At 37.3% G+C, this 26089-nt stretch overlaps 1 protein-coding gene across 4 annotated transcripts; it reads left to right on the forward strand.

The window, feature by feature from the left end:
• The first annotated feature begins 9919 nt into the window (after window positions 1-9919).
• Window positions 9920-17981, forward strand: ROT3 (Cytochrome P450 superfamily protein). 4 transcript variants are annotated; one of them, XM_010277228.3, is made up of 9 exons: window positions 9920-10584; window positions 11130-11454; window positions 11533-11682; window positions 11769-12041; window positions 13678-13767; window positions 13889-13967; window positions 14078-14184; window positions 15910-16040; window positions 17614-17981. In XM_010277228.3, the coding sequence occupies exons 1-9, from the start codon at window positions 10370-10372 to the stop codon at window positions 17702-17704; spliced, it is 1461 nt and encodes a 486-aa protein (XP_010275530.1). In that variant the 5' UTR covers window positions 9920-10369; the 3' UTR covers window positions 17705-17981. The 4 variants fall into 4 exon arrangements, with proteins under 4 accessions (XP_010275530.1, XP_010275532.1, XP_010275533.1 ...); XM_010277230.3 differs by having other exon boundaries at window positions 11769-12038; XM_010277231.3 differs by lacking the exon at window positions 15910-16040 and having other exon boundaries at window positions 9962-10584.
• The last annotated feature ends 8108 nt before the right edge of the window (window positions 17982-26089 follow it).

The following is a 26089-nucleotide window of genomic DNA, read 5'->3' on the forward strand; positions in this document are numbered from 1 at the left end:
GCACCTACTCTCAAGTCTCGACCTTTTAATTCATTGCCCTACTCTACCTTTGTGTTATGATGACACAGTAGAAATAGATTCTTGAAGCGATAATTTAAAATGTTTACCAGAGCCTTGTTTGCAAATTCTTATTATAAGCACGTATAAGCAAAATTCACATTATTTATTGAAAAAATAAGTGCTGACGAATGTTTGGTGAAAAAAGTGTTTCTTTTAAATAGGGGTAGTATATAGGTATTATATTAAAATAAGTGTTGACCAGAAATGCAAGAATTGCTTTTTCAAAAAAAGCTCGTGAAAAAGACAAAGTTTTGAGCTTATTTATTTCCTGAAAAATCACTTATTCGGACTTATTTCCTAAACGTACATAAATGCTTATTGGTGTGGTCCTGGCCTAAAATAAGTAATTTTTTTTTCCAACAAGTACGTAAAAATAAGCACTCCCAAATGGGGGCTTAATATGAACATATTTATAATTCTCTATCACCTATATTATACATATATTGCATATAATGTGTCTCAAAATTTTAATATAAAAAAACAACAGTTCTAGCCCATACGTTTCTAGCCGGGTTTTTATTTCTTGGTTCCCTGCTTGCTAAGTATGAAAATGTGATAAAATATACATATTTTAGTCATCAAAATTTTGAATTTTATGTGTTATAAGACAATGGTTCAGAGGCTGGAGGAATACCAAAAGATGATAGCCACAACCCACAGGCCACAGTTGTTATAATTTATAACAACTGTGAAAAAGGTCATATATGTGGGGCAAATCAACAAATGGAAAGCACAACCAATTCTTGTGTCGTTTGTGCCATTTTGTAGTACCCACTTGCGTTAGGGAATACATCCTACTCGGACCTGAGGAAGGCAGCAAGAGGTTTTGATTGGCGATGTTGATCTATGAGATTGATTTAATGTGTTGAGGCTCTACCACTCTAAGAATTAGGATAGAGTTGGCCAGGTGGTGGGATGGAGGATTCAAAGCAAAAATTCTCTTTGTAGAGAGGTGATGGGCCTACAAGTATTTAGTGTGGTGTGGCTGTGGGCCTGTGGCCTGCTGCTGTCCAACTGAGGAAGCCTCCACAACCCTAAACAAAATAGAGAACTTCAACTGTTCTCAATATCAAGGACTGATAAATATAGCAGGTTGATCATGTGATGGGTTACTCAACTAGAGTTAGCAGTCAGTTCTCTGCTCATGGCCCGAGACCTTGTAGCCACGGTCCTAGCCCCTATGAACAGGGGCAGAATATCAGAATACAGAGATACTTGTACAAACAGGCCTATATATTAATCCAAGGCGTGTACCAAAGGACAATTCATTTGTCCACTTAAAGAGGACACCATATCATCATGATCCTATCTAATCCAAGTAGTAGGGTTTCTTCTTCTTCTTCATACATGCATGTGGCTAACACTCTTTCTCAAAAACAAAAATTAAGATAATTTTAATTAATTCGGTGTGGGTCTCATGTTTATAAATCTACCAAAAACCAATATTGATGATTATACTGCAAAGATTCATTATGTAAAAGTTTATTGGGCTTGAAGCATGGACAAATACGGATCCATCCGTATCTTGACAATAAAAGTGGCGAGGATGGAGCATTATTAGACTATTTGATAAATAAGCTTTAATATCATGACATCAAGAAATCGGAATTGCTCCTCATAGAATACATTTCACACCAATCTTATCGAATATCGTAATCGTGCGTTAAAAACATCTTCCTATGAATGATAAGATTATATTCTTAATACATGACTGAAAACGTTGTAAAGTTGGTGTGAGTAAATCAGGAATTTAAGGACTAGGAATAGAGATGGAGGATGGCCGGATAGGCGTTGAGAGATGAGAGTACAAGACGAACGCGTTTATAGCGTGGGAGGACGTTCAGTCCACAAATTAGTGTTGGTGTAGGGCACTGTACCATGCAACAAGAACCGTACGTAGAAAGAGTCCATGAAACATGTTCAGAAGCATTGATTCTGTTCAGCCCTAGTGAGTAGTGACATACATATACACCACGAGTGTTATCATCCGGAGTCCGAACGACACTGGACTACTGAATCCAGAATCCAAAATTAACCACGGATGTCAACAGATTCATTGAACCACTTAGGTGGATCATGGGAAGGATATGATACCCACCAGGACTTGGCTTAATCCACGATTATATTCCATCCATTGATATAGACGTATCAAACGACGTGGAGTTGGCTCCAGACCACTGATGACGTATATGTAACGGAGGTTTAATTATGACAGTTTGTGGACCCACACCCTTCCAGGATTCGAAGGCCCGGCCGGGTAGCCATTAGCCAGCAGTGCCGTGAAAGGTTCTTATTACAACAATTAAAAGGCCTAGTTAGCAAAAACCAAGCCAAGGTGTAGCAAATTAGCAATATACATTGACCCGATCGACCAACCCCTATCCAATCCGATTGAACTTTGACATGTTTGGTATCATCTTTTCTTTCTTGTAACCCTGAGTCCCTGACCTACCATTTTTGTATCATCTTCCGTTTGGGAAGAGTGTAGATACAAAAATGTTCAGTGCAAATGAAAATGTATCTTGTTTGTAAAAATGTAAATTACATTACTTAAGTTTTATAATGATAGTTTTATATTATTGCCAAATGATTTTTGGTTGTGATGGGTGTAAATACAAATTTCAAAACTGTAATCTATCTTTTTTACATTGATCAATTTGAGTGTACAAGTTTGAGTCTTTATTTATGCAAATTTTGCTCTGCTTTTGAATATAAATATGTGTCAAAATTCGTGATTGCTATTATTTTTAATAAATAAATTCATTTTTATCAACTGCCAAGAAAACTGAACAAGAGTAGTGCATATATATAAATGCATTGGCATTTTTACTCTTCCCAAACAGAGAGAGCCATAATCTGATATGATATTGCACCAAAATGGTCCTGGCCAGGTTAGGCAATTTGATCTGCTGATGGGCCGTTTGATAACAGGTGAATATTGAACTGAAAAACTTATTAATAAGTTTTTAACGAGGTTGTGGGTTCAATACCTTTGATAATTTTATTATTTAATTAGGGCCAGTTTGCCATGTCTTTTTGCAAAGATCTTTGAGTAGTTCTGACAGTCAAAAGACGCATTGAGTTTTTGCATGAAAATCTGAGTAACCTAAAATATGTTTGGTATATATACGTTTTTCTGTGTCTTTTCTTACAAGAATAAAATGCAAAAGACGTAAAAAACTTTATTTGGAGTTTTTCGAAATCAGCCCAAAATGGGCTTTTCACATCTTTTTTGGCATTCCAACTTTTGACAGCTAGATTTTTCGCACGCCGAACAAAAATAAACAAAAAATTCATCTGCCCAACTTATAAATAGCACCGCATGAAAAGACACACCAAACGAACCCTTAATTAACCAACTAAAAAAAAACTTTGAGCCTTATCAAACAAGATCAGATTGGTGCCCCACAGCAACTCTCACTCAAGTATATATATTGACAATATCTCCCCATCATAAATAGGGAAGATGTTCCCAACGCACAATGAAATGTGCATACGAGGCGCCAATGTGATCTCTTATCAAATGGCCCCAAGTCTACTGTCACTTATGAATTTAGGTCAGATTCACAGTGCTCCCGCAACATATTCGAGCCACCACTATTAATAGAACCAACGCTTGCAACAAGTTTAAATATTAATGCGGCTTGAGTAACAATATAATGGCCTTTTATTTTAGCGTTTCGTGGCATGTTTCATTTCATCACCTTAGATGGGTGAAATCTTGACCTTAATGGATCCATTCTTAATGCAATGCGTAAATTGTGTTAATAACTTGGTGCGTATTAATTAATGCGTTTCCACTTATAATGAAATGATTTTGTTGTTTTTTAATCAAGGGATGGTGAATTGGTGAATAGCACCATGGGTGAAATCAAATGATACGTACGAGTAGTAGTACCTCACCCACCGCCGTTTAAAGAGGAGAACGAGTTCTCCATTAGTCCATTATGTATACTTCGTTGGCTTTATGGGCCAATAAGAAATTAAATGGAGGGTATAACTGATAAAACAAACATTAGGGCGCTGGTGGAATGCCTCATTATTTTATGGTACATTGGAAAGAATACAAATGTAAATATGATAAGAAACATGGATATGATACAAGATTGCTATTGAAAATGCGAAGGTGAATGTATTCTCCCATCATGATCAATATCGATACTGCACATATTACTCCACCATGCAGCAATATATCTCACCATGGGGGCAGTACACCATCATTAAATGTCTCACTCTCACCTTACATATTTTTCAGTCAACTATGTTTTTAGACAAGTAAATGGTGCAGCTCATTGTGTTGCTCGATCGTCATGGTATCTCTCTTTCTAGGGTACACATTTGGTCTGTAATACCTGATCATTTCCTGGCACATACTATTGTATCAGACTTCAGACCTTTCCGATTGAGTTATGAACTTATGATGAATGAAGTTAGTCTTTGGCCTATTTTTTTTATATAAAAAGAGTGCACATGCACAAATTGAGGAACTGCATGCCATGTCATCATTTGAGAGTCAGATACATTGTAAGGGGGTGTTAGTCTGTTCGACATTATAAAATTGTTTTAGTTTCTAAAATAAAAACAATTACCACTTCAACAAATCAACAAATAGGGACGTGAATTAGGTGAGGCCAAGTGGTCAAGAGTTAAAAACTCAATTTCGATGGAGCTACATGGGATGTGGGTTCGGGTCTACGACTTTGGACAGGTTCGTCTTGTTTGGATTAGGGTAGTGTTTAAGGATGTTTTCTCAGAAAAAGTTGTTTTGCATTTTCTATTTGATATCATTGATGTTTCTGCCATATATGTGTTTTTCAATGCCATGTTAGTATATTTTTAATATCAGCAGTAGAAAAAATGAAAAAGCACAAAAAAGGCATTTTCTCAGACTACACCTTTCCTGATTTCTAAGGTGTGGCCTGAGAAAACATTTTTCGGAAAAATAGAAATAGTTAATCAAAGATTAGGCATTTTTCGAAAAAATAGATTCTAAACATAGTGTTATTGTGATATCATTTTTTCAAAGAAACGGCATTTAGGATTATCAACGGGTCAGAACCTGATAGAGCCGGTCCTGAATTGGCAAGAAAAATATGGACCTATAACCGACCCAATCCTTATAGAGTCTCTAATTTTGGACCCAAAATCGAACTGATCATTCTTAGGACAATTGGGTTCAATCCGATGGACCCTATTATAATATGCATTCTTTGGGTAAAAACAAAAACACAAATGTAGTTGTAGTTGCAAACGAAAGAATGGAGTTGGGTAAAAGCAACAATGAGAGAATGAATGATGTAGATGTAGTTGCAAATGCAGCCGAATGGAGTTGATTGTTGACAGATGGACGAAGTTGCAGACTTAGCCGGCAACCCCTCTTTGCAGATACAATGTAGATGCAGTTGCAAATGAGCAGATGTAGATGACGATGGACGGCAAGAAATAGATGGACGGACGGTCGCCCGTCAGACTGACGATGGAATTTTTCAGCGTTCAGCCCTGCCTTTTCCAGTTTCCTGTTCTGTTTTCTAGTTTGTGTCTCCAGTCTTTTTGAGTCTTTCGAATGAGAAGAAAGTCAGAAACGAAAGGGGCTAGGGGGCAACCACCATTTCGTAGGTTTTGAATGAAACCCTGCCGAAATGACACTTTTAGGGAAAATTTTTTATTATACAAAACATGAACAGTTCCAAATTCTTGCCTCTTTTATTTAATAAAGTTGGAGTCACCAAAATGCTCATTGAGACGTAACCCCAATTTTCTTGAATAGAAAAGAAAAGGATTTGGGACCGTTCATTTTTTGTCAATGTTTGAATGGTTAATAAAGAAAATTAGATGACACTTAAAGGGCATTTGTGTCTTTTCAAATGCCACTTAACGGCTGGTTAACGATAGGTATTGGATTGACACACTTTGAAAGTTCAAGTATTGAATTGTCGTGTTTTAAAGCTTGGGGACCAAAGTGACACTAGGCCCAAAATACAGGGTATTGGGAATTTTTCTTGTACCCGGTTCCAACCTGATAATAATCAAGAAAATTTATTAAAAACTGGAACTGATTCATCGGGACAAGTTCTAAAACCAAAACCGGTCCAAATCGATTCAAATCCATCTAATCGGGCCTGGCCCATTGGCAGCCCTATCGGCATTGATGCCAAATACCTACTAGGAGGTTTATATAATTGTTTCCTGGTGGAAACTCAAGCTGCAGCGCTGTTAATAAAATCTCTGTTGGTGGAAGATAATAATCTAGTGTAGAGCTAGCATAAATATATTCTAGGGAAAAAGTATGGACAGACCCAATGCAGATTTCTGAATTCAACTGTAGATTTATAATCATTCAAAATGTTAAAAACCTCCACTTTATACATCAATGCGCTCTGGTGAATTGACATCAATTCCACACTCGCATTCACCCCAGGTGGTTTTGCGCATATGTTTGCTAACAAGGCCGCTCTTTTGGTGGCAAAATTTGCTCTATCTCTATGATGCATACCTGGTCAAGAACTTATTTTCTCACAACCCCATCCCCTCTTGCAAGATTAGCAATCAAGTTCACTTAAGTTTTGGTTTTAATTAATTTATTTGTTGGGTGGGTTTCTTCTAGCTGTTCCTTTTCTGTTTATTTTTTCTCATTATCTTTCTTTCTTATGAATGAATGATTGTTAAGGTGCTTTAAATCCCCATATACAATAGGCCCCTATATATATAATTCTCTCAGGAAATAAACTCCTTATAGTTAACAATGTTTTATAAATAAATAGCCCCTAAAATCTAAAAAGGCTTTGAAGAATTAACATATTTAATACTATATATATAATTAATATACATGCATATAATAAAAAATGTTTCAGTTTAATCTATGCTAGAAGAGATAATTATAGAAGAAACCATTGGAAAAACTATGATAGCCATTAAATACATAAAATACCATTATAGACTTGTATGCCCTTGAAAATATACACATTATAGCCGCATAAAAGGAGTAAATTACTTATACCTTGTCTAGGGTTTTGGTCAAGTTTACCCATTTACTCTTATACCCCTTTAAGTGACAAAGAAACTATAGGAGATTTATTAATAGAAGAGATGGAATCAAGACAGAACTATGTATTTTACCAAAATATCTTCAATAACAAAACATTAATCTTGCCTCCAAAGTAAATATTTCAAAATTGATAAAAGTACCCCCAATCTATAAATACTAAATATAACTTTACCATATCAAAATTTTCTTTAACTCATTTCTGGATTCCACCCTAACGTTACGGTAGAAAAAACTATCTTGTCAAAAAATATAAGTGAAATTATTTTTATAGTTCAGCAGCGCTATGCATTCACTAATATTAGCTGCACATTAAATCCAAATTCCAACCAATGACATTAAATTCTACTTAATTTTCATTGCTTCACATTTCAAAAAGTATATTTCCATGTTTAATAAGGTGTACTAACCATCATGTTTAATCAATCACATCTTTTGCTGCATTCATGATGCAATAGATGTACCATACTAAAATTGATGAGAAGTTAGTGGAGAGATGGAAGAAGTTACTCAGTCCCAAACTATAACGAACCTGAAGGGAGGTATCAGTATTTGACCAAAACTCCAGGAGATTTACAAGTAATTTACCCTAAAGAGGTTCAAAGTTAACACTCTTATATGATTATCTTATAAAAGAGTTCAAAAATAGGAAGAAAAAAACTAAGTAGTTCAATATCACTCACTATTCTCATCTCTTGATTTATGCTGGTTTTAGGCTACTCTTAAGTAACAAGAATTTTGGTCATTACTCAATATCATTGTTTAAAGAGTGATTGAGTGAGAAGAGATTCTTTTTCGTTTAGGATATATTTGGGTTGACAGAAAATAAGAGAGAAACAGAAGGTTGAAATGTTAACTTTTCCCTCCATTTCTATTTTTCTCTTATTTACTTTCAAAGCAAAACATGACCTCAAGGAGTGGTAATTTATTGTTACTTGCCCTTTTATGGCTGTAGAAAAAAGAAAAAAAAAAACATAACATTTAAACATAATTAATGAAAACTAATAACTAACGAAGTATCTTTTTCCACGGTAGTTGTTAGTTATTACTTAATAGAGGGGCTCCATATAATGAGGTAAAAGGCAGTTGGAAGATGTGAATCTTTAATGATATAAAAAAAAGAGGTGATCTTTAACAGGCTTATTTCATCCGAATGAAGCTGTGGGCCGAGAGGCCCGAGACATGTTGCCTAATGATCAGCCCAATCGGTTTCCAGCTTGGTGTGGCTCAGTGGCTCCGCTGTCCGGGTCCAGTCGACACTCGATCCGGCTCATTCGGGTTTGTTCAGTTCTTGTTTATTATAAAAGAAAAAAAATCAACCTCGATAGTGGCGAAATTTAATATCAACTTGTTGAAGTTTTATAATTTGTAAAATCTAGAAAGGGGTCTACTTAACGCCAAAGCTCTAAAATAGATACATCCCAATTAATCCAAGCTAAAGAACAAGGGTAAGATGGTTAATCCGAAAAATAAAAAATTCTGGTTAATCTAATTAATCAATCCAGTATTTTTTATGAAAAACCAAAAGTATCAGTTTTGGTTAATATATATATATCAAACAGTCGAAAAATCAATAATTTTGGTTTGCGGTTTTCAAAAACCAGTGCTATTGGTCAAGGTTTTAAAAACTAATATGGAACTGGAGTAGTTCTAGCTAGCGGTTTTTAAGTCAATGGTTTGACCATCCGGTTCAAACGAATGGCTCCATCCAAATAAAAAAAATGAAAAGTTGATTAAAATAAAAATGGCCAAAACCCATTGAATTGGTCCAGTGGGTTAACGGTTTGACCATCTGGGTCAGCGAGTTGTTCACTAATTCAATGGCTTTTGGCCAAGGGTCATGTTTGAGGTAAAACGAAACTGGTTACCTAGATGGTTCCCGTGTCAAACAATCCGACTGTTTGAGTCAATGAGGGTTCTAGGGATGTCAATTTTCCCCATCCCTGACGGGGACTTAACTTCCTCGACCCCATCAGGTCGGGATCGAGGATGGGGATTGAGGTCCCTGCCCCACCCCGACCCCGATTATATATATATATATATATATATATATATATATATATATTAAATGTTATTAATATTAAACATATTATATATATTGAAACATATTTAAAATATTATTTATAATAAATAAATTTAATTTAAAAAAATTTCAAAAATTTGGATCCTCATAGGAAACCTATCTCCCTCGAGGGATCGAGGATGAAGGACAAATTTTATCAGGAATCAGGGATGGGATTGATTAATTTCAGAATGGGGGTTAATTTTATCCCCGGCCCAAACCCGCCCTTGCCATTCCTAAAAGGTTCACAAAAACTACGTTTTAATAAATAAGCCCACGGTTTGATGAGCACCCTTGGATAACCCTAACATAAAGGAACCCGTATGGCTGCAAAACCCTAACCCGCTTTGCAGGTGGGTCCTGTTCCGGGAAACTACTTTATCCTAGTCCTACTACTGTAACCCTACCTAGATCGGTAAAATGAAATAGATCGCGATAGGATGGTGCCCGGTGGTGGATAGCGACGATGACAGGACGATGGGAATCAGGAGAGAGAGATATTACCTCTCTTGTTAAAATTGAGAATGCATAGGCATCTCCGACCTCCGGAATCGTTGCACTGGATCAGATACGGATCCCAATCCGAATAAGTATAAGATCCTATACGAGGAGTTGAATCAAAACCGAAAAATCATATTTTAATTTTAAGCGTATCAGCAGAGTCGAAGTTGAGACCGATATTTACTCTTTTTCTTTTTTACCGAATAGAGTGAAGACAAAACGAATAAGAGTGGCGCATTTGCTGCTCCCATAATAGACTCCTCATTTATTAAAAAGTTGCGAGCTCTAGATCTCCCGAATCTCTCCTTCAATGTCACTCTCGCTCTCTCCTCTCATTTTCTGTGGTTCCGAGTTTCCAAGAACGAATAGCAGCTTCTTTTTTCGGAAGCTTCAAAATTTTTTCTTTCTGCAGCCAAACAATTAATATAACACAAAGTCTTTGAGATTGGTCTTACTCTTGGGCTCAAACCCATTCAATTTCAGCCTGAATCTACCATTTATTTCTTGTCTTTTGAGTTTTGACTCTCCTCCTCTTCGACAATATAGGAATTTGTATGAAGTGGGAAATTTAGGTTAGTGGGCCTTCGGAAAAAGAGTTTCTGCAGGCTCTCTTCAAGAGTGTTAAGCGTTTGACTCACTGTAAAGTAGGGTTTCAAACGTGTAAAGTCGGAACTTGAAAGGAGTAAAGACTTGTGCTTTTGAGAATGAAATTGGTTTTAGCATTCTGGGTTTTGGTGGGTTTTATCGGGTGGTGTTGGTGGAAGAAGAAGAAGAAGAAGAAGGAGAAGGAGCAATTAGAAAACCAGTCCGGGATTCCCAAAGGGACTTTAGGGTGGCCTTTAATAGGAGAGACCTTGAATTTCATCGCCTCCGGCTACACTTCTCGACCTGTTAGCTTCATGGAAAAGCGCAAATCTCTGTGAGTTCTTCTTCTTCCTCTCAACTTTGAAGTTTATAGGAGAGACTGCTTTAATCTTGTATGTTGGTTTTTCTCTTTCACTTCTTCTTCTTCTTACTAACTTAAGAGATACCTAGGATACAAAAAAATTGATAAATAGGAGAAAAAAAAGAAAAAGAAACACCAGCTATCTTTCTTTTCTGCAGGTGGAAAATTCTGCCTCTGGAAAAGGATAATTTCTTTCTCCTTGCTTCCTTCAATTTAAGAAGAAAGAGTGCCAAGTAGCAGTCTCCCACGTGAACCTCCGTGAATAAAAGATTTCCCACTTACGTCTCCCTCTTCACTTTTTTTTTTTGTTCCAAAAGTTGGTTATATTACGTGTTCTTTGATTTTACATTCAAAACCACAGCTTTTGGCTCAGATTTTCTCCATTTCAGTGACGGGATCTTCTTTCTGGTTTATCATATGGGGATTTTGTTGTTGCTTTTTAATTTTGTATGGTTTTGTAACTCTATAGTTTTCACTACTTCTCATTATCATCATCTCTCTTTCTCTTCAATTCTCAGATACGGTAATGTGTTCAAATCTCACATATTAGGAATGCCCATCATAATCTCGACCGATCCAGACGTGAACAAGGTAATTCTACAGAACAATGGAAGCATCTTCGTCCCTTTCTACCCCAAATCGATCACAGAACTACTGGGAAAATCTTCTATACTTCAAATGAATGGTAATCTACAAAAGAGAGTGCATGGGTTGATCGGAGGCTTCTTTAGATCACCTCAACTCAAAGTTCGAATCACACGAGAGATAGAGAATGCTGTCAACAAAGCCATGGAGGCTTGGAGGGATGGAGATCTCGTTTACATGCAGGAAGAAACCAGAAACGTGGGTTTCTCTTCATTTCTGTTCATTTTCACTGTTTTCTTTCAAATCTTGATCAAACTTTTCTTCTATGTATCTCAGATTACGTTTCAAGTATTGGTTAGGGTGTTGATGAGCGTTGGCCCAGGTGAAGATTTACAGTTTCTGAAGAGAGAATTCGGAGAATTCATTAAAGGATTGGTCTGCTTACCGATTAAGCTACCGGGAACCAGGCTATATAAATCACTGAAGGTAATTGTTAAGATCTCCATTGTGTTGGTGACTGGTGAATTCTCTGTATACTGATTCTACTCTTCCTTTTTTTTTTCTAATTATAGGCTAAGGAGAGGCTGTTGAAGATGGTGAAGAGGATTGTGGAGGAGAGGAAAATGAGAATGGAGAGTATAGATGAGAGAGGTCCTCTCATGGACGCAATAGATGTTTTATTGTGTGACGCAGGAGAAACAGAAGACAAACAACATCTACCGTTGGATTTCATCAGTGGGAATATCATAGAGATGATGATCCCAGGAGAGGACTCGGTGCCCATGCTGATGACACTGGCAGTCAATTATCTCAGCGAGTCTCCCCTCGCTTTAAAGCAGTTAGTGGTAATACTAATACATCACGTTTGCTTTACTAAACTGACGGTTAAGAAATAGATTCCTTCGGGTCCATCTGATCCAAGGGTTCTGTGTGCCACGTGTACGTTCCCAAGAGACACATTGAATTTTTTTGTTATTTATTAAAACGCCCAATAAATCTATACTATAGTTTGGATTTTACTAAAACACCTCGTAGTTGGCAATCAATTTACTTAATCAAACCTCAATTAGATAACAGTGGAAAATAATAATTTTGACCCTAATTTCTATTTGATAAATTTAATGAAAAAACAAAAATGAAAACATTAATTTTGCCCTTAATAAGACACAAACAACCATGTTACTTGGTTGTATTTGCTCAATTTTGTATTTTATATATAAGAATTAAAGGTAATTTTGAAATAAATAATCATATATTTGAAACTCAGTTTAAGTGATCATATTAGTAGTTTAAAAAACAATTATTGATAAAAAGTCGATTAAATAAATTGATTGTAAAGGTGTTTTAAAAAATCTATAAAAATATAAAGGGTATTCTAATAAAAAACCCTTTTCTTAAGTTTTGACTTTTAATTATGGACGTACTACCATGCTATTCTTCCAATAAAAGAAGAACATACACACGAGTGAGATGGAAAAAGATGTGAAGGGGCCCGCCCCTATTTAAGTATGGGTGCGGTGCGTTCCCCACCGCCGTGCGATCTTGATTGGACGGTTGTCAGATGTAAGGACCACCTCTTTATAGTCTACACTATTCTCCTATCCTATGGACCACTAGCTGTCGATTTCATTTATTAACGGAAAAGTTTAATCTCACATTGAAGTATTGAACATTCACGTGGCTCCACTTACAAATCGATCCGGAACGTTCATCATGTGGTCCCTCTGTTACGATGATAAATGGTTGGCCCACTAGTCTTAGGGTTCAGATCTATCCAAAGGCAGTGGGCCCGGGCACGTGTGAAGGCGTAGTGAACAGTGAAGGAACGTTCACGTCAACTAAAATGCATCAATCTTTTTAGGTTTCATATCCCAAAAAATAAACAAAAAAAAGTTTTTAGATAATTATTATATATCGTTTTTTTTCTGATGCCTTTTGTTGTGTACTGGCTTACTATACCTTCTTTACGCAAGGAGGTATAACTGAATAGTAATTAACATGGAATCGGAATGTACTTTCTTCAGGATGGTTGTTTGTCGTTATGGGTTGCTATACACCCTCCAATCTTCCTTGAGCCGTACACGTGGCTAATCAGACCGTCTGAATCTAGGTATCTACACTGTCCGACCAGTGTACGAGCCCTTAGGTGGATCGTCGGCCAAGGATCATAACTAAATCTTTCTGGGACCGACAGGGCGATGCTCAACCCGATCCGAAATATTCATAGTCGGGTCATCACCATTAACTATATACTCTATAGGCTATAGGCTATACCGCTATAGCTTGCCTTATGATTGGGCCTCCACTATGGTCCGGGTTAGAGATCCTCTGGATCTCTGATTGGGCCTTTACTTCCACGTCGGCCTGGATGTATAGCTCCTCTGTCTTGATTTAAGATGGTGCTCTACCCTACTGCAATTGTATGATTTGGCCTTATTTCATGATTTTTTTTTTATTTGCTCTGTTTGTGTTTGGTGGTAGGAGGAGAACATGGAGTTGAAAAGACAGAAGACACAATTAGGTGAAGATTATGCTTGGACGGATTACATGTCGTTGCCATTCACTCAAAACGTGAGATGAACGAGATGGAACTATATAGTTCAGAGATCCAGTAGATATTATTCGTTTCTTTGTTCACTATTGTTATTAATTGAACTGTGTCTCTTCTGTCTTGTCTTTATCTTCTCAATAGGTGATTAATGAAACCCTTAGAATGGCAAACATCATTAATGGTGTTTGGAGAAAAGTTCTCAGAGATATAGAAATCAAGGGTATGTTCTTTGTAGTGAGTTATTGAACTCCCCCACCCCACCCCACCCCACTCACTTCTTTTAATAGAAATGAACAGAACTTCATTTATGTTATCTGGGCTCTTTTGCAGGTTATTTTATTCCAAAGGGGTGGTGTGTACTGGCTTCCTTTATTTCTGTTCACATGAATGAAGAGAATTATGAGAACACTAACCAATTTGATCCTTGGCGATGGCAGGTAAGTTTTAGTGCAAGGGGACTAGAAGAGAATTGTGCCAAATTATTAGAATTAATTATTACTAGTGTAAGGGAATATGCTATGCACTTATGCAAGTAAAAATGGTATTTGGATTTAACTTTTATGACTAGTATGGAACCCAAGACAAGCATATGCTTTTATATAGTATAAATTTGTATGTGTATTTGTGCTAATCTAATCTTTCAGAAAAACAAAAAAAGCAGTAGACCTAGAACTAAATGGCCGAGTTGTTGAATATTAGTTTAAAAAATAAGAAGAATATCACCATCATTATCATCATTGTCTGAACCTGTCCCAACTTCAGTGCCATATCTATTGTTAAAATTATGGGTACTTGAATCAGTTCTTATTACTTCCATCTCATTCCTTTTTGTCTATTCCAACCTCTACTAGCCAATTAATTCATTCATCAAAATTGCTCTTGCTCAGATAGAACCCCTTGTGCACTTTTTATGTCAATTTGCCAAGGTTGGTGGTCAAAAGTTACTTGGACAATGGTGGGCTTTAATCTCATGACTCTCTCCTTTTAAGTATTGCAAGCATGAAGGTTCGGTTCATGCAGCAGCCCAAAAATGGTTAATACACATACAGCCTAGATGACAATGATGGCAACAATACCGTCAATTCACTTGTGGGCATTTATTGGTTGGCTTTATTGGGCAGAGGGTGATCCTAAGAGCTAGTTGAACATTAATAATAACGAAGCCCATTCCTCAACTTGACACCCAAAGGAACACTCTTGAGGAAAAGTTGGAGGCAAACATGGGTTTCTCTTTCTAAATCATGATATGACTTTTTAGTTCTAGTACAATTTTGCTTTATGCATGATCCAGGACAAAGATTGTGAAAACCACAAACACAAACATGAAGAAAAGAAGGCAGAATCTTGAAAAGTAAAGATTGTGCTTCACTAAGAATGAAACAAATGGCTTAAATGCATCCAATCCTTGGAGGTGTAGAATTGGGAGAGAAGCTGCCCACCAGAATTTGGTATTGTGTTAGATTAGATAGATGGCTTTAGACAGTAGAGTAGGCACTGCCTAATTGCAGTGGTGAGAGGTCATGTCACCCCCTTAGCTTGGCTCCTAACCAATTGAGGTGGAAAGATCATGCCATATTCTCAACTAGTCATGTTAACTGTTAATGCTGGGCCCTGAATTTCACAATCATCCATCATCTCTCACCATAAAAATAAGTTGAGAAGCACCCAAAAGAAATTAACCAGTGAGTGGAACTGCACATGCAATGAACTTGAGGTCTTTGTTTTTAAATGTTGCTTACTTTGTATCTGTACCAGTTAAATACATTGCACTTCTACATCCACATTGAGGAGCATGTGGCAAGTCTTCTTTTGGCATTAGGTAGTGATTATAAAATAGGATGGCCATGGTCTTTTTGAGTGATTGTATCCAAATCATCTTTTTGCTTTTTTAACTGTTTTCTTTTTTTTTTTTTGTAAAATATGAAAATGTTTACGGGTTTTAACTGTTCAGTCCACCCTAGAAATCTTAGTTCCACCTTAGGGGTAGAATGATTCCTGACCGTGGATTGATGCCAAATCCATGGGTAGGATGAGAATTATAGGGGAGCTACTAATAGACTAGGAGGTGACTGTAATTTCAGATTTCTGAGTACAGTCTACTGCTGTACAGGTTTTTCTTGTCTTTATTTATTTCCTTTTAAAAATCTCCTTTGTTATGACAGAGAAAAGGAGGAAACATCAACAATAATTACTGTTTTACACCGTTTGGAGGAGGGCAGCGGTTGTGCCCTGGTCTTGAACTCTCTAGGCTCGAAGTCTCCATTTTCCTTCATCATCTTGTCACCCGTTTCAGGTAATAAAAACAATTGCCCATAAACTTGTTTTTAAATTTCACTTAAAATTTCCAACATTTCGGAATATATATTTACCTGGACTTATTTTAGTCAGAATTTTATAATATTTCAATTGGAATTTAAGAATATTAACTAGTTTTTCACAGTTTCTAATTAATATTCAAGAAATGAATGGTTGTATCTTTTTTATTTTATTATTGGAATTCAAAATTTTCCTTTTATTCCTTTGGGGAAAGATGAAATTACTAGAACCCCATCTCATTTGATGGATAATCGAGTTTGAAACGAGTATGAGTAGTTAATTGAGTTGAAAATCGAGTTTTGTAGTACTCGACTTTAGTGGCTCATGAGCCTAATCGAGTAATTAATAAAATATTATTTTATTTATCATACACTCAATATATTATGCTAATTAATATTTTATGATTCTTTTCACTTAGGGTTGCCTTTTTGCATTTTATTAGTTCTTCGCTTCATTCTTCACTCTACCCCGGCCCTCTATCCTTTGAGCTAACGCTGCTAATCTTCACCTTCCCACTAAAGCCTCTCTCTCTCTCTCTCTATATATATATATCCGCAACTCATTTGTCACTCTCACAGTCACACATGCCAAACTCTAGCAACGACTTCCCTATTTCACCACTCCCTCTTCTCTTTGGCGTATGCCAAGATGTCAAGCCAAGTTGATACTTGAATATGCTGAGTATCTTATTGAGCCAAGTTTGAATAGGAAAAATAAAACTCAATTAAGTTCGACTTTGAGTCTCAAAAGTAAGAGTTGGATCAAATTTGAGTAGTGCAATATATCAACTCAACTCGGCTGGATTACACCCTGGGCCCTTTTTTTGTGTCCAAAACCTGCTAGATACCATTATCCTTTCATAAAAAAATAAAAAACGAAAAGGGTGCAATTTGTTTAAATCTTTGAATTGTCTGAATTGATTGTTTGATGTAAGGTTGGATGTCTGGGTCGAAGAGGCTCAATTATCAAATCTAGTAGGCATTGGATGGGAAGTTTGCCTAGTTAGGTTTGTGTTTTGGGTCTGATGGTACAACCATGGTTTTTTATTTTTCTGAAACTTGATGAAATTTCTATTTTGAAGATCCTAAAAATTTGAACAAATTTAAGCAAATTTGTTAAAATTTCAATGTATTTCGGTCGAAATTTTTGTCCATATTCAAGTACATGAGGCCCTTTCATCTACCAAAAGAAAAGATTGGAGAAATCAATCTGGGTTATTTGTTTTTGCTGAGCTAACCACAAAGCTTGAGCTAGAGTGCAATTAATGTCTGACCAAATGTAAAATGTTGTCAGATTCTGTGGCTAAGCTCCAAAAGATTGAGGCTAGTAGAGATTGGTACGAATTAATAAATGTGTATATCAAAAAAGTTTGGTACGAAGTGTTGGGTTGGGATTCAGTGCCATCAACCAATGCAGCCATGGTATTGGATAATGTGTGGATATATATGTATCTCTCTATCTCATACCCATTCCGCTTATATCTCAACGTAATCCCATGAGAAGTTGTCTTTTTATATTGGTCTGATCCTCTTCGTGTTGCTTGCATGCAGATGGGTGGCTGAGGAAGATTACATCGTCCACTTTCCGACAGTGAAGATGAAAAGGAAACTGCCTGTCTTTGTCACACCCATCTCATCTTAAGAGTTCAACTGCATCTCTTTGCTTTTGCCTATAAATATATAAAGAGAGAGAAAGATGATAAAAGGAATTGAAGATGAAGAGCAGCCATGGTTGGGGTCCACTTGAGAACTGGTGGACTGGACCTCATTTCATGGAGTGGATGTAATGTAAATCAGGAGAAGCTTCCATGGTGAAGCCTGTCAATTGAATTGTGGGTCCATAAACATAAACAAAGTACATGGATAATAAATAAGTAGATCCATGAGTAAATAGATTTGCTTTTTATTTCTTTGCAAAACGGTAGCTCTTGTGTCGCTGTCCTTCGTATTGGCAACGTCCTTTTTAACCTTCCAGCTATAGAGAGGGAGAGAGAGTTTGATTTTAAGAACACTCCCAAAGTCCCATCTGGGTCTCGTCCCCATCTCTGGGTTGGTTTGGTTTTGATGGGACAATGCGTGGAGATAACCAGCACCACCCATGTCTATGATGCCAACCTCCAAAAGTCTGTTTGTACAGGTTGTCCATTGTAACTACTAATTCCTCCCCCTCCCCCCCCCCCCCCCCCTACTCTAGGATTCATCACTCATCAGGCGGCCGGGTTGAGGTAATTGTTATTGCACAACCAAAGTCATTCCTGCTTGCGGTGCTACAGCCAGGACAATGATGATTGCAAGTTGCAACCCTCTAAAGGGAGAAATGGACAGATGGAATACTACTACTCCCTTCTGCTTTCTGCTTTCATTAGAGATGCTGCTTTAGAAAAGAAAATATCTTTGAGCCCCCACATTATATATGAAGTTTATAAATTATATTGCCCTTCATCACATCAAAGGGCTATTGCCTTTTAGTTTGATTCAAGGTTCAAAATATCGCAATGTATCAGTTCATATATAATTTGATCCAAGGTTAAAAGTATCACAATATATCAATTCATATATATCGACTTTTAGGGTCACCCGTGCATGCTCTATTATCATATCCACCGTGATTTGGATGCCTGGTTGAACACTCTCAATATGGATACTTTGAGCCTTCGTTTGATCAAAGAACCCATTTGGATGGGCTTCTGTGTGAGGCACAGTTTGGAACGTGAGAAGCCGTGTCCTGAAAGCCCCTCCCAAATGGACACAAAGACTAAGTGCATCGTGACACAAACGTTTGTTTGATTGATGAGAATTGTTTTCTCTGATGGGTACCAAAAGCCTAAAGCGGAGTATCTCTTGGTATCTCAATGGTTAGGTTAGTCGTTCGTTCTCAGCACAGCTTAGTAGAGACACCAATGGGGACATAGCAAAATGAACCAGGCCCACTGGCCATACTGCGGATTGGAGGCCTCAATCTTGTGTCTCCATTCTAGAAACAATGCTGAGTTACCATCTCAAGTTCTCAACTGCTAGGTTATTGGCCTTGACTTGAGGCCCTTGAGTTATTTGAATGGTGCAAAACCAAAGCACAGTGCTTCAAAAAAAAAAAAAATTGAGTAGAGCAAATCAGCATATGGGATTTTATAACCCTTTGAATTTGAATGACAATGAGTTAATTTTTACAGGGTGCCATGAGCCATCCATGGCCGAAACGACATGACATATTTGATGAGGTAACCATTTTTGTAAGGTTACAGCGTACTGCACTATGACCATGGAAAGTGTACCGAAGCCAATCCAAATGTTTGGTCCAGCCCACGCCTAAACCTCAAGTAGATATAATGAAAGAATTGTCCAAACCCAAAGACTACTAGGAAAATGAATGGTTTCTTCAAAAATGATAGTCAATTTGAAAACAAATCATTCTCCTAATTTTGATGGTGGTTAGTTAACTTGATAAACACCAAATGGCTGATAAATATCTGTTTACTTCAAGATTTTAATCCCAACAAATCCTCTAATTTGTGAGATGACTAGTGGAAAAGTAGGAATGTCATCTTCTTACAATTTCTGTTGAATCACTCAAATAATTAAGTCTGCGTTTGTTTAAAATGTAAATGAGAACCGGGATAAACCTTACACCCCAGTTCGATTTTGCAGGCATTTGGTAGGGGTGTTAATATACTTCATCAATCGGTGTAAAACTTTACTTTTCTCTGTTCAACGGTTACCTTGCGTCTCCTCTGTCCAACGGCCTCCCCTGTTCTCTCTCTAAGATTCAACATTATCAGTGAGCGGTGAGACCCAACTCCGTAAGATTCACTGCATAAGATTACTGCCGGTGTACACATTGAAGCATTGCGTAAGATTCACTACGTTGTAAGATTCACTGTGTAAGCATTGCTTGGATGGGGTCATTCAATGCTTACGCCTGGCAGTAAGCATTGATGAGCGGTGAAAGCAGAAGCTGTTGCTCTGTCGATACCCAGTTTTTATGCGAAAAAACTTCTCTGGTGTGTTGGGTCTCACTGTCTCTAGTGTGTTTTCCGCCGAGACCCAATTTGTTCACCTTTAATCAAATAGTTTTTTAATTTACACCTTAGACAGCCAAACATGATCGGTGTAAATTTTCAAAATCAACCGGTCCCGATTTCCATCGATCACTAAATTGGTTCACATTTTTCCATCGTGTAAAATTTGAATTTACACCTTACACAAATGCAGCCTAAGGCGAAAAGTAAAATAGCAAATTGGATCAGCATAAGAGCCATAACTGCCGCATAGCCTAGAGGTCCAACCACCGGGCAGGGGATAAGGTCATACAAACGAGTGACCTACCCGTGGAAACCTGCTATAAGTTGAAGCAATTACACAAATCATGAGGCTCATGAAATGCATTTCCTTCACAACTTTGATGCCAACATTGCCAAGCAGAATACTAGTGCTTCATTTAAGTCATAATTATGCATGATTTAGAACTCAGCTGAAATCAGGAACACAACTTTATGTTCTGTTCAGCAATGAATCTGAATTTGCAGAGTGCAATTTAGATGGGGAATAAATAGGAAAGCTTAGTTCGATTTGATCTAGGGAATGCTGATGTGGAGAACACAGGGGCATCTAGGACCCTGCCATAACCATTACAGGATCTACCTGTAAAAGGACAATGCTTTCCAATCACTTTTGCTGAAATTTCTTAGGTTGAGGCAAGATTACAAGAAACTCACAAGAACATTTCACAGAATACAGCAGGGACTCCTTGTAAATGCTAATCAAGCAGTATTTGCATCCTTTTCTCTTCATTTTTATCTTTTCTTTTCTTTTAATTATTGATGGTGACTAATCTAATGCAGCTCCACCTAATGTTTGAAGATCCCATGCTATTATATGTGCTAAATCTGGCAATTTCTGAACTACTGAATTCAAATGAGATGGTCCAGGGACCAAATTAAACCTATTTCAGAAATTGAAGATACCTAACAAAACAAACTACAATCTTTAGTCTTAAGGAGGCCAGGAATCACCTATATTTCAGTTCTAATGGGAACTGAAATACTGACTTGTGACAAGTTTAATTAAGGAGGCCAGGAATCACCTATATGGAACAAAATAAAATGATAAATGTATACACATTCTATAATAAATAGTTAAACTTAAATATTATCTAATTGTATATTAAGTATAAAATATGAATCTACAAATTAAATCAATAAATAATTAAATAACTGGTGATAAAAAAAATAATTAAATAACTTACAGCTGATTTTAGAAAAAAATTAAAAGATTTCCCAGCAACCTCCTTGGAGCAAAAGTAAAACCAGTGTTGCATGGACATGGACATGGACATGGGGATCAAAATCTGATTAAATCAATAAATAATTAAATAACTGCTGATCGAAAAAATAATTAAATAACTTACAGCTGATTTTAGAAAAAAAATTAAAAGATTTCCCAGCAACCTCCTTGGAGCAAAAGTAAAACCAGTGTTGCATGGACATGGACATGGACATGGGGATCAAAATCTGATGTGTCTGGAAATCTGACTCAGCAAAGATGAAATCACAAGGACTTGCAGACATGTCTATAGAAAAGTATAAACTGTTAAGAAAGTTTGGAAAGGAAAGAAAAGAAGAAAAATTATTGGATTAGAACTGTGCTGCAACTCTTAGTTTTGAAGCACTAAGTTTCTTAAATTTGTTTTTTCTCTTTATATTCCAGCCTTCCTGGATGGTAACAATTCCACCAGCTAGTGAACATTTCCAGTCTTAAGGACCCAGTAACAGCCTGTAAGAACAAGACAAATGAAGAAAATCATCCACTGTACCAGAGGTTGGCGCTTTGCTTCCTTTACCATTAAAAGGGAACCATTTCAACAAACTGGTACCATATGGAGAAGTCATATGTTACTGCACATAAATGCATGCTCACGATAATTACAAGTCTTGTGTCTAACTAATTAATCACCAAAGATGTAACAAGTTCTTGCAAGAGCCTAAATACCCAACAAAGAAAAAACACATGGATCTCATGAAAAAAAATCGAGAAGTTGGTTTTCACATTCAATCAAGACAAAAAAAATGGTAGTAGGAATGTAGGATCACCAGGAAGTATCTATCAATCCATGGTTCTTTTCTTCTCCTCCTCAAGTTTCTGCAGCTCTGCTAACCTCTGAGCCCATGCTCTTTCTCTTGCTACCGCAGCCATCTTACGCTCTATCTTCTTAATATTTTTCTTCCTTTTGGCTTCTTGCAACTGCGCTTTTCTTTTCTTTGCTTCCGACTATCATGTGGACAATACAGTTCCAATGAAAACATGTAAAATTGAAACCAAGTGAGAATGGAGTGTGTAGGAAAATGGTATACTTACCAATAAATAAGGAAAATGCTTGCATTGGAAAGAAAGAAAGCAAAGAGAAACATAATGGAACACAAATAAGGGTATCAATAGTATGCTTGAAAGCGGAGTTCGGGTAATCAAAATTTTCTGGTAGTATTGGTAGTATTAATTTAACAGAAAATGCAGGTCTGAATATGATAAGTGAAGCATCCCGATCTAAGTGGTTCAAAAAACAAAAGGTAAGTTATGGATTACCACCCTGTACTTGGGGGTAATGACACTTAGCCCCCCGAATTTTCATTTGCAACAAAGACTCCCTAATCTTTCAGACCCCAACAATTTGCCCCCTTCATTAGCATTCCATCAGTTAACCTTGAAAAAGATTATCATGTAACTGTCAAGTGCTTGTTAAACACTTCTAAATCCCCAAACTATCATTCCCTTAATTTATAGGACCATTTTGCCCTTTTCTTACAATTTGTTTTATTAGGGTTTAGAAGCAAAGTGGGTGAGAAAGAGAGAGTGTCATTTGCTCTGCTAATTTTTGTCATTTTGAAATGTTGTCCTCTTGCCCATACGAATCTTGAAAGGGCATTTTAGTAAATTAACTTCCTCCAACAATCCAGTTAACAGAGAGGGCGCAAAGTGTTTGAATCTGAAAGTTTAGGGGGATTTTTGTTGCAATTGAAAATTCGGGGGGATAAATGTCACTAACCCCAAAGTACAGGGTGGTAAACTGGTAATCTGTAATTTACATAAACAACAAAAGCCAGTTATTTACCAGGTAATTAGGTAAACAATTAGGGAATCCAAATACACAAGCCTGAAAGAGTGAAGGCATGATACTAAACCTCACAGACCTTCATTACAGAAAATTCATGGAAACAATTTACAAAAAAAATAAAAAAAAGAAAAAACAAAAAAAGGACAGGGAAGGGATCAAATAATGCCGAGGTTATTTTATCAGCAATGAAACAGGAATTTTATTAATATTTAACACCGGGAAAAAGTACAAAACCTTATGGTACATCCCTCCTGATTACTCTTCAACCAGTTTGTGACTACCTTGGAATCCCCTCCAATGATAACATTTGTACAGTTCAAAGAATCTGTTTTTCTTAAACCAGTTAGCACTGCCATGAGCTCTGCCCTAGTGGAGTCTCCTGCGCCAACTGGTCCTGAAAATAAAGCAATTATATTCTCTGCACTGTTCCTCATCAATCCCCTGGCATCCCTGGATTGCCTAGGCTGCATCCACCTAAATTCAGCTTATAGAAGGAACATGGTGGAGGTCTCAAAACAGCATATTATTTCTTTTTCCAGTAGAAGACTAAGCCACTATTTTCCACCTTCTGCGGTTATCATGAATGGAGAATTGAACAAACAAATCTGACGTTTTGACCCAATGAACAACCTTGATTATGATAATGACCTTGAAACTGTTTTCCTTATCCTTAAATTTCTTTCTGCTCAAGCACACTGCAAAACTGCTGCCCTTGTACATCTCCATGGGATTTTACCCCTATTTATTGCCCTAGAGGATGCCACCTACAACTTGTGAATAATTCGATTAAACCTAGTTCAGTCCTAGGTCTGAAGTAAGTAAGAAAAGAAGAAGAAGAAGAAGAAGAAGAAGAAGAAGAAGAAGAAGAGAGAGAGAGAGAGAGAGAGAGAGAGAGAGAGAAGGAGAAAGGGTTCGGTTTGAGAAGAAGAAAAGTCACCTCTCTCAGTCGACCCACTTTGTATTTATACTCTTTGTATTAGATTACAAAAGACAAAGTTGTCCCTCATTAAGTATGGGACACACAACTTAAACCCAGACAAAGTAGACAACTTAACCTTAATTAGATAGTCAAAAAACTTACCTACCCTTGTACTGTCAATTCTAACACTCCCCTTCAAGCTAGAGAGTATATATCATATAGTCCCAGCTTGTCACATATGCAATTCACTCTTCCCCGACTCAGCCCTTTTGTAAACAGATATGCCCACTGGTTTCCTGAACTTGCATGAGCTATATTTATCACATAATTGATCACCTTTTTTCTTACAAAGTGGCAGTCAACTTCAATATGCTTTGTTCTCTCATGAAAGACTGGATTAGAAGAAATGTGGACAGTAGCTTGATTATCACAATACAACCTCATGGGCCTGTCAATTGAAAACCCAATTTCCTGCAAAAGATTTTTTATCCACACTAGTTCACATGTAATATGAGCCATAGCCCTGTACTTGGCTTTTGCACTACTTCTTGACACCACTTTGTTTCTTGCTCTTCCAAGTTACCAGATTGCCACCAAGGAAGGTACAATACCCTGTGGTGGATCCCCGGTCAGACACAAATCTGGCCCAGTCAGCATCTGTATACCCTTCTATCTCAAGAGTTCCTCCACTTTTGCATAAACTGACTCACCATGCTTACAACAAAGGATATATCTGGCTGGGTAATAGTCAGGTAGTTCAATTTTCCCACCAACCTCCTATACCTTCTAGGGCCATCAAACTCTTCACCAGCATCAATACTCAACTTAACATTCGGTTCCATGGGTGTTTCAACTGGTTTGGCACCCAACAACCCTGTTTCTTCAAGTAATTCAAGAACATACTTCCTTTGGCACAAGTTAATTCCATGCCTTAACCTTGTAACTTCAACTCTCAGGAAATATTTTAGTTTACCCAAATCTTTTGTGTGGAAGTGATCTTGTAGAAAGTTTTTCAACCTGTCAATCCCATTGTTGTCACTACTAGTTATGACAATATCACCCACATACAACACTAACAAGATTTTCCTAGCTTTTGATTCACAGTTGAACACAAAATGGTCTACTTGACACTGTTTCATGCCAAAGTTCTTCACTGAATCTGCCAAACCATGCACATGGAGATTGATGCAATCCATAAATTGCCTTCTTAAGTCGGCAAACTTTACCATCCTCCCCCTGAGCAACAAACCCTAGTGGTTGCTCCATATATACTTCCTCAACTAGATCACCATGTAAGAAGGCACTTTTTATGTCAAGCTGAAAGAGAGGCCAATCATACATTGTTGCTAAAGAAATCAACACCCGAACTGAACCAATCTTAGCCACAGGAGAAAATGACTCCGTATAGTCAGCACTATATAATTGAGAATAGCCTTTGGCCACTAACCTGACTTTCAACCGTTCCACACTACTATCTGGACGATATTTTACTGTGTAGACCCACTTACATCCAACGACATGCTTACCAGGAGGGAGAGTGGTAAGTTCCCATGTGTGGTTGTGTGCCAGAGCAAACAATTCCTCTTCCATTGCTTGTCGCCACCCTGGAGAGCAATAGAAACATAATGAGAAATAGGATGACATGTATAACTACGTTTACCTTTCCACAATGCAATAGGAAGATCAATGTCAGAAGGAGGAGGTGCAACCACAGGATCTGTCGACTCGGGCTGAACTGGAGGAAGGGCCGATGTTCTTCTGTGAGTATACACTTGTGTAATTGGTGGCCTCTCAATATTAACCTGCACTGGAGAAAACAGTGACTGAGATAGAACAAGAACCATAGGAAGAGGGTCCTCAATTGGGATTGGAAGTGAAAACATAGGAGCAAGAGGAGGGACATCAACATTCGAGAAGAATGGAACCGACTCAAACAAAGTGGCATCAGAACACACAAAGGACCGATGAGAGCTGAGGTTATAACACTTATACCCTTTCTAGGT

The sequence above is a fragment of the Nelumbo nucifera genome, chromosome 1, assembly GCF_055504915.1.
Source record: "Nelumbo nucifera cultivar China Antique chromosome 1, China Antique-T2T, whole genome shotgun sequence".
NCBI lineage: Eukaryota > Viridiplantae > Streptophyta > Magnoliopsida > Proteales > Nelumbonaceae > Nelumbo > Nelumbo nucifera.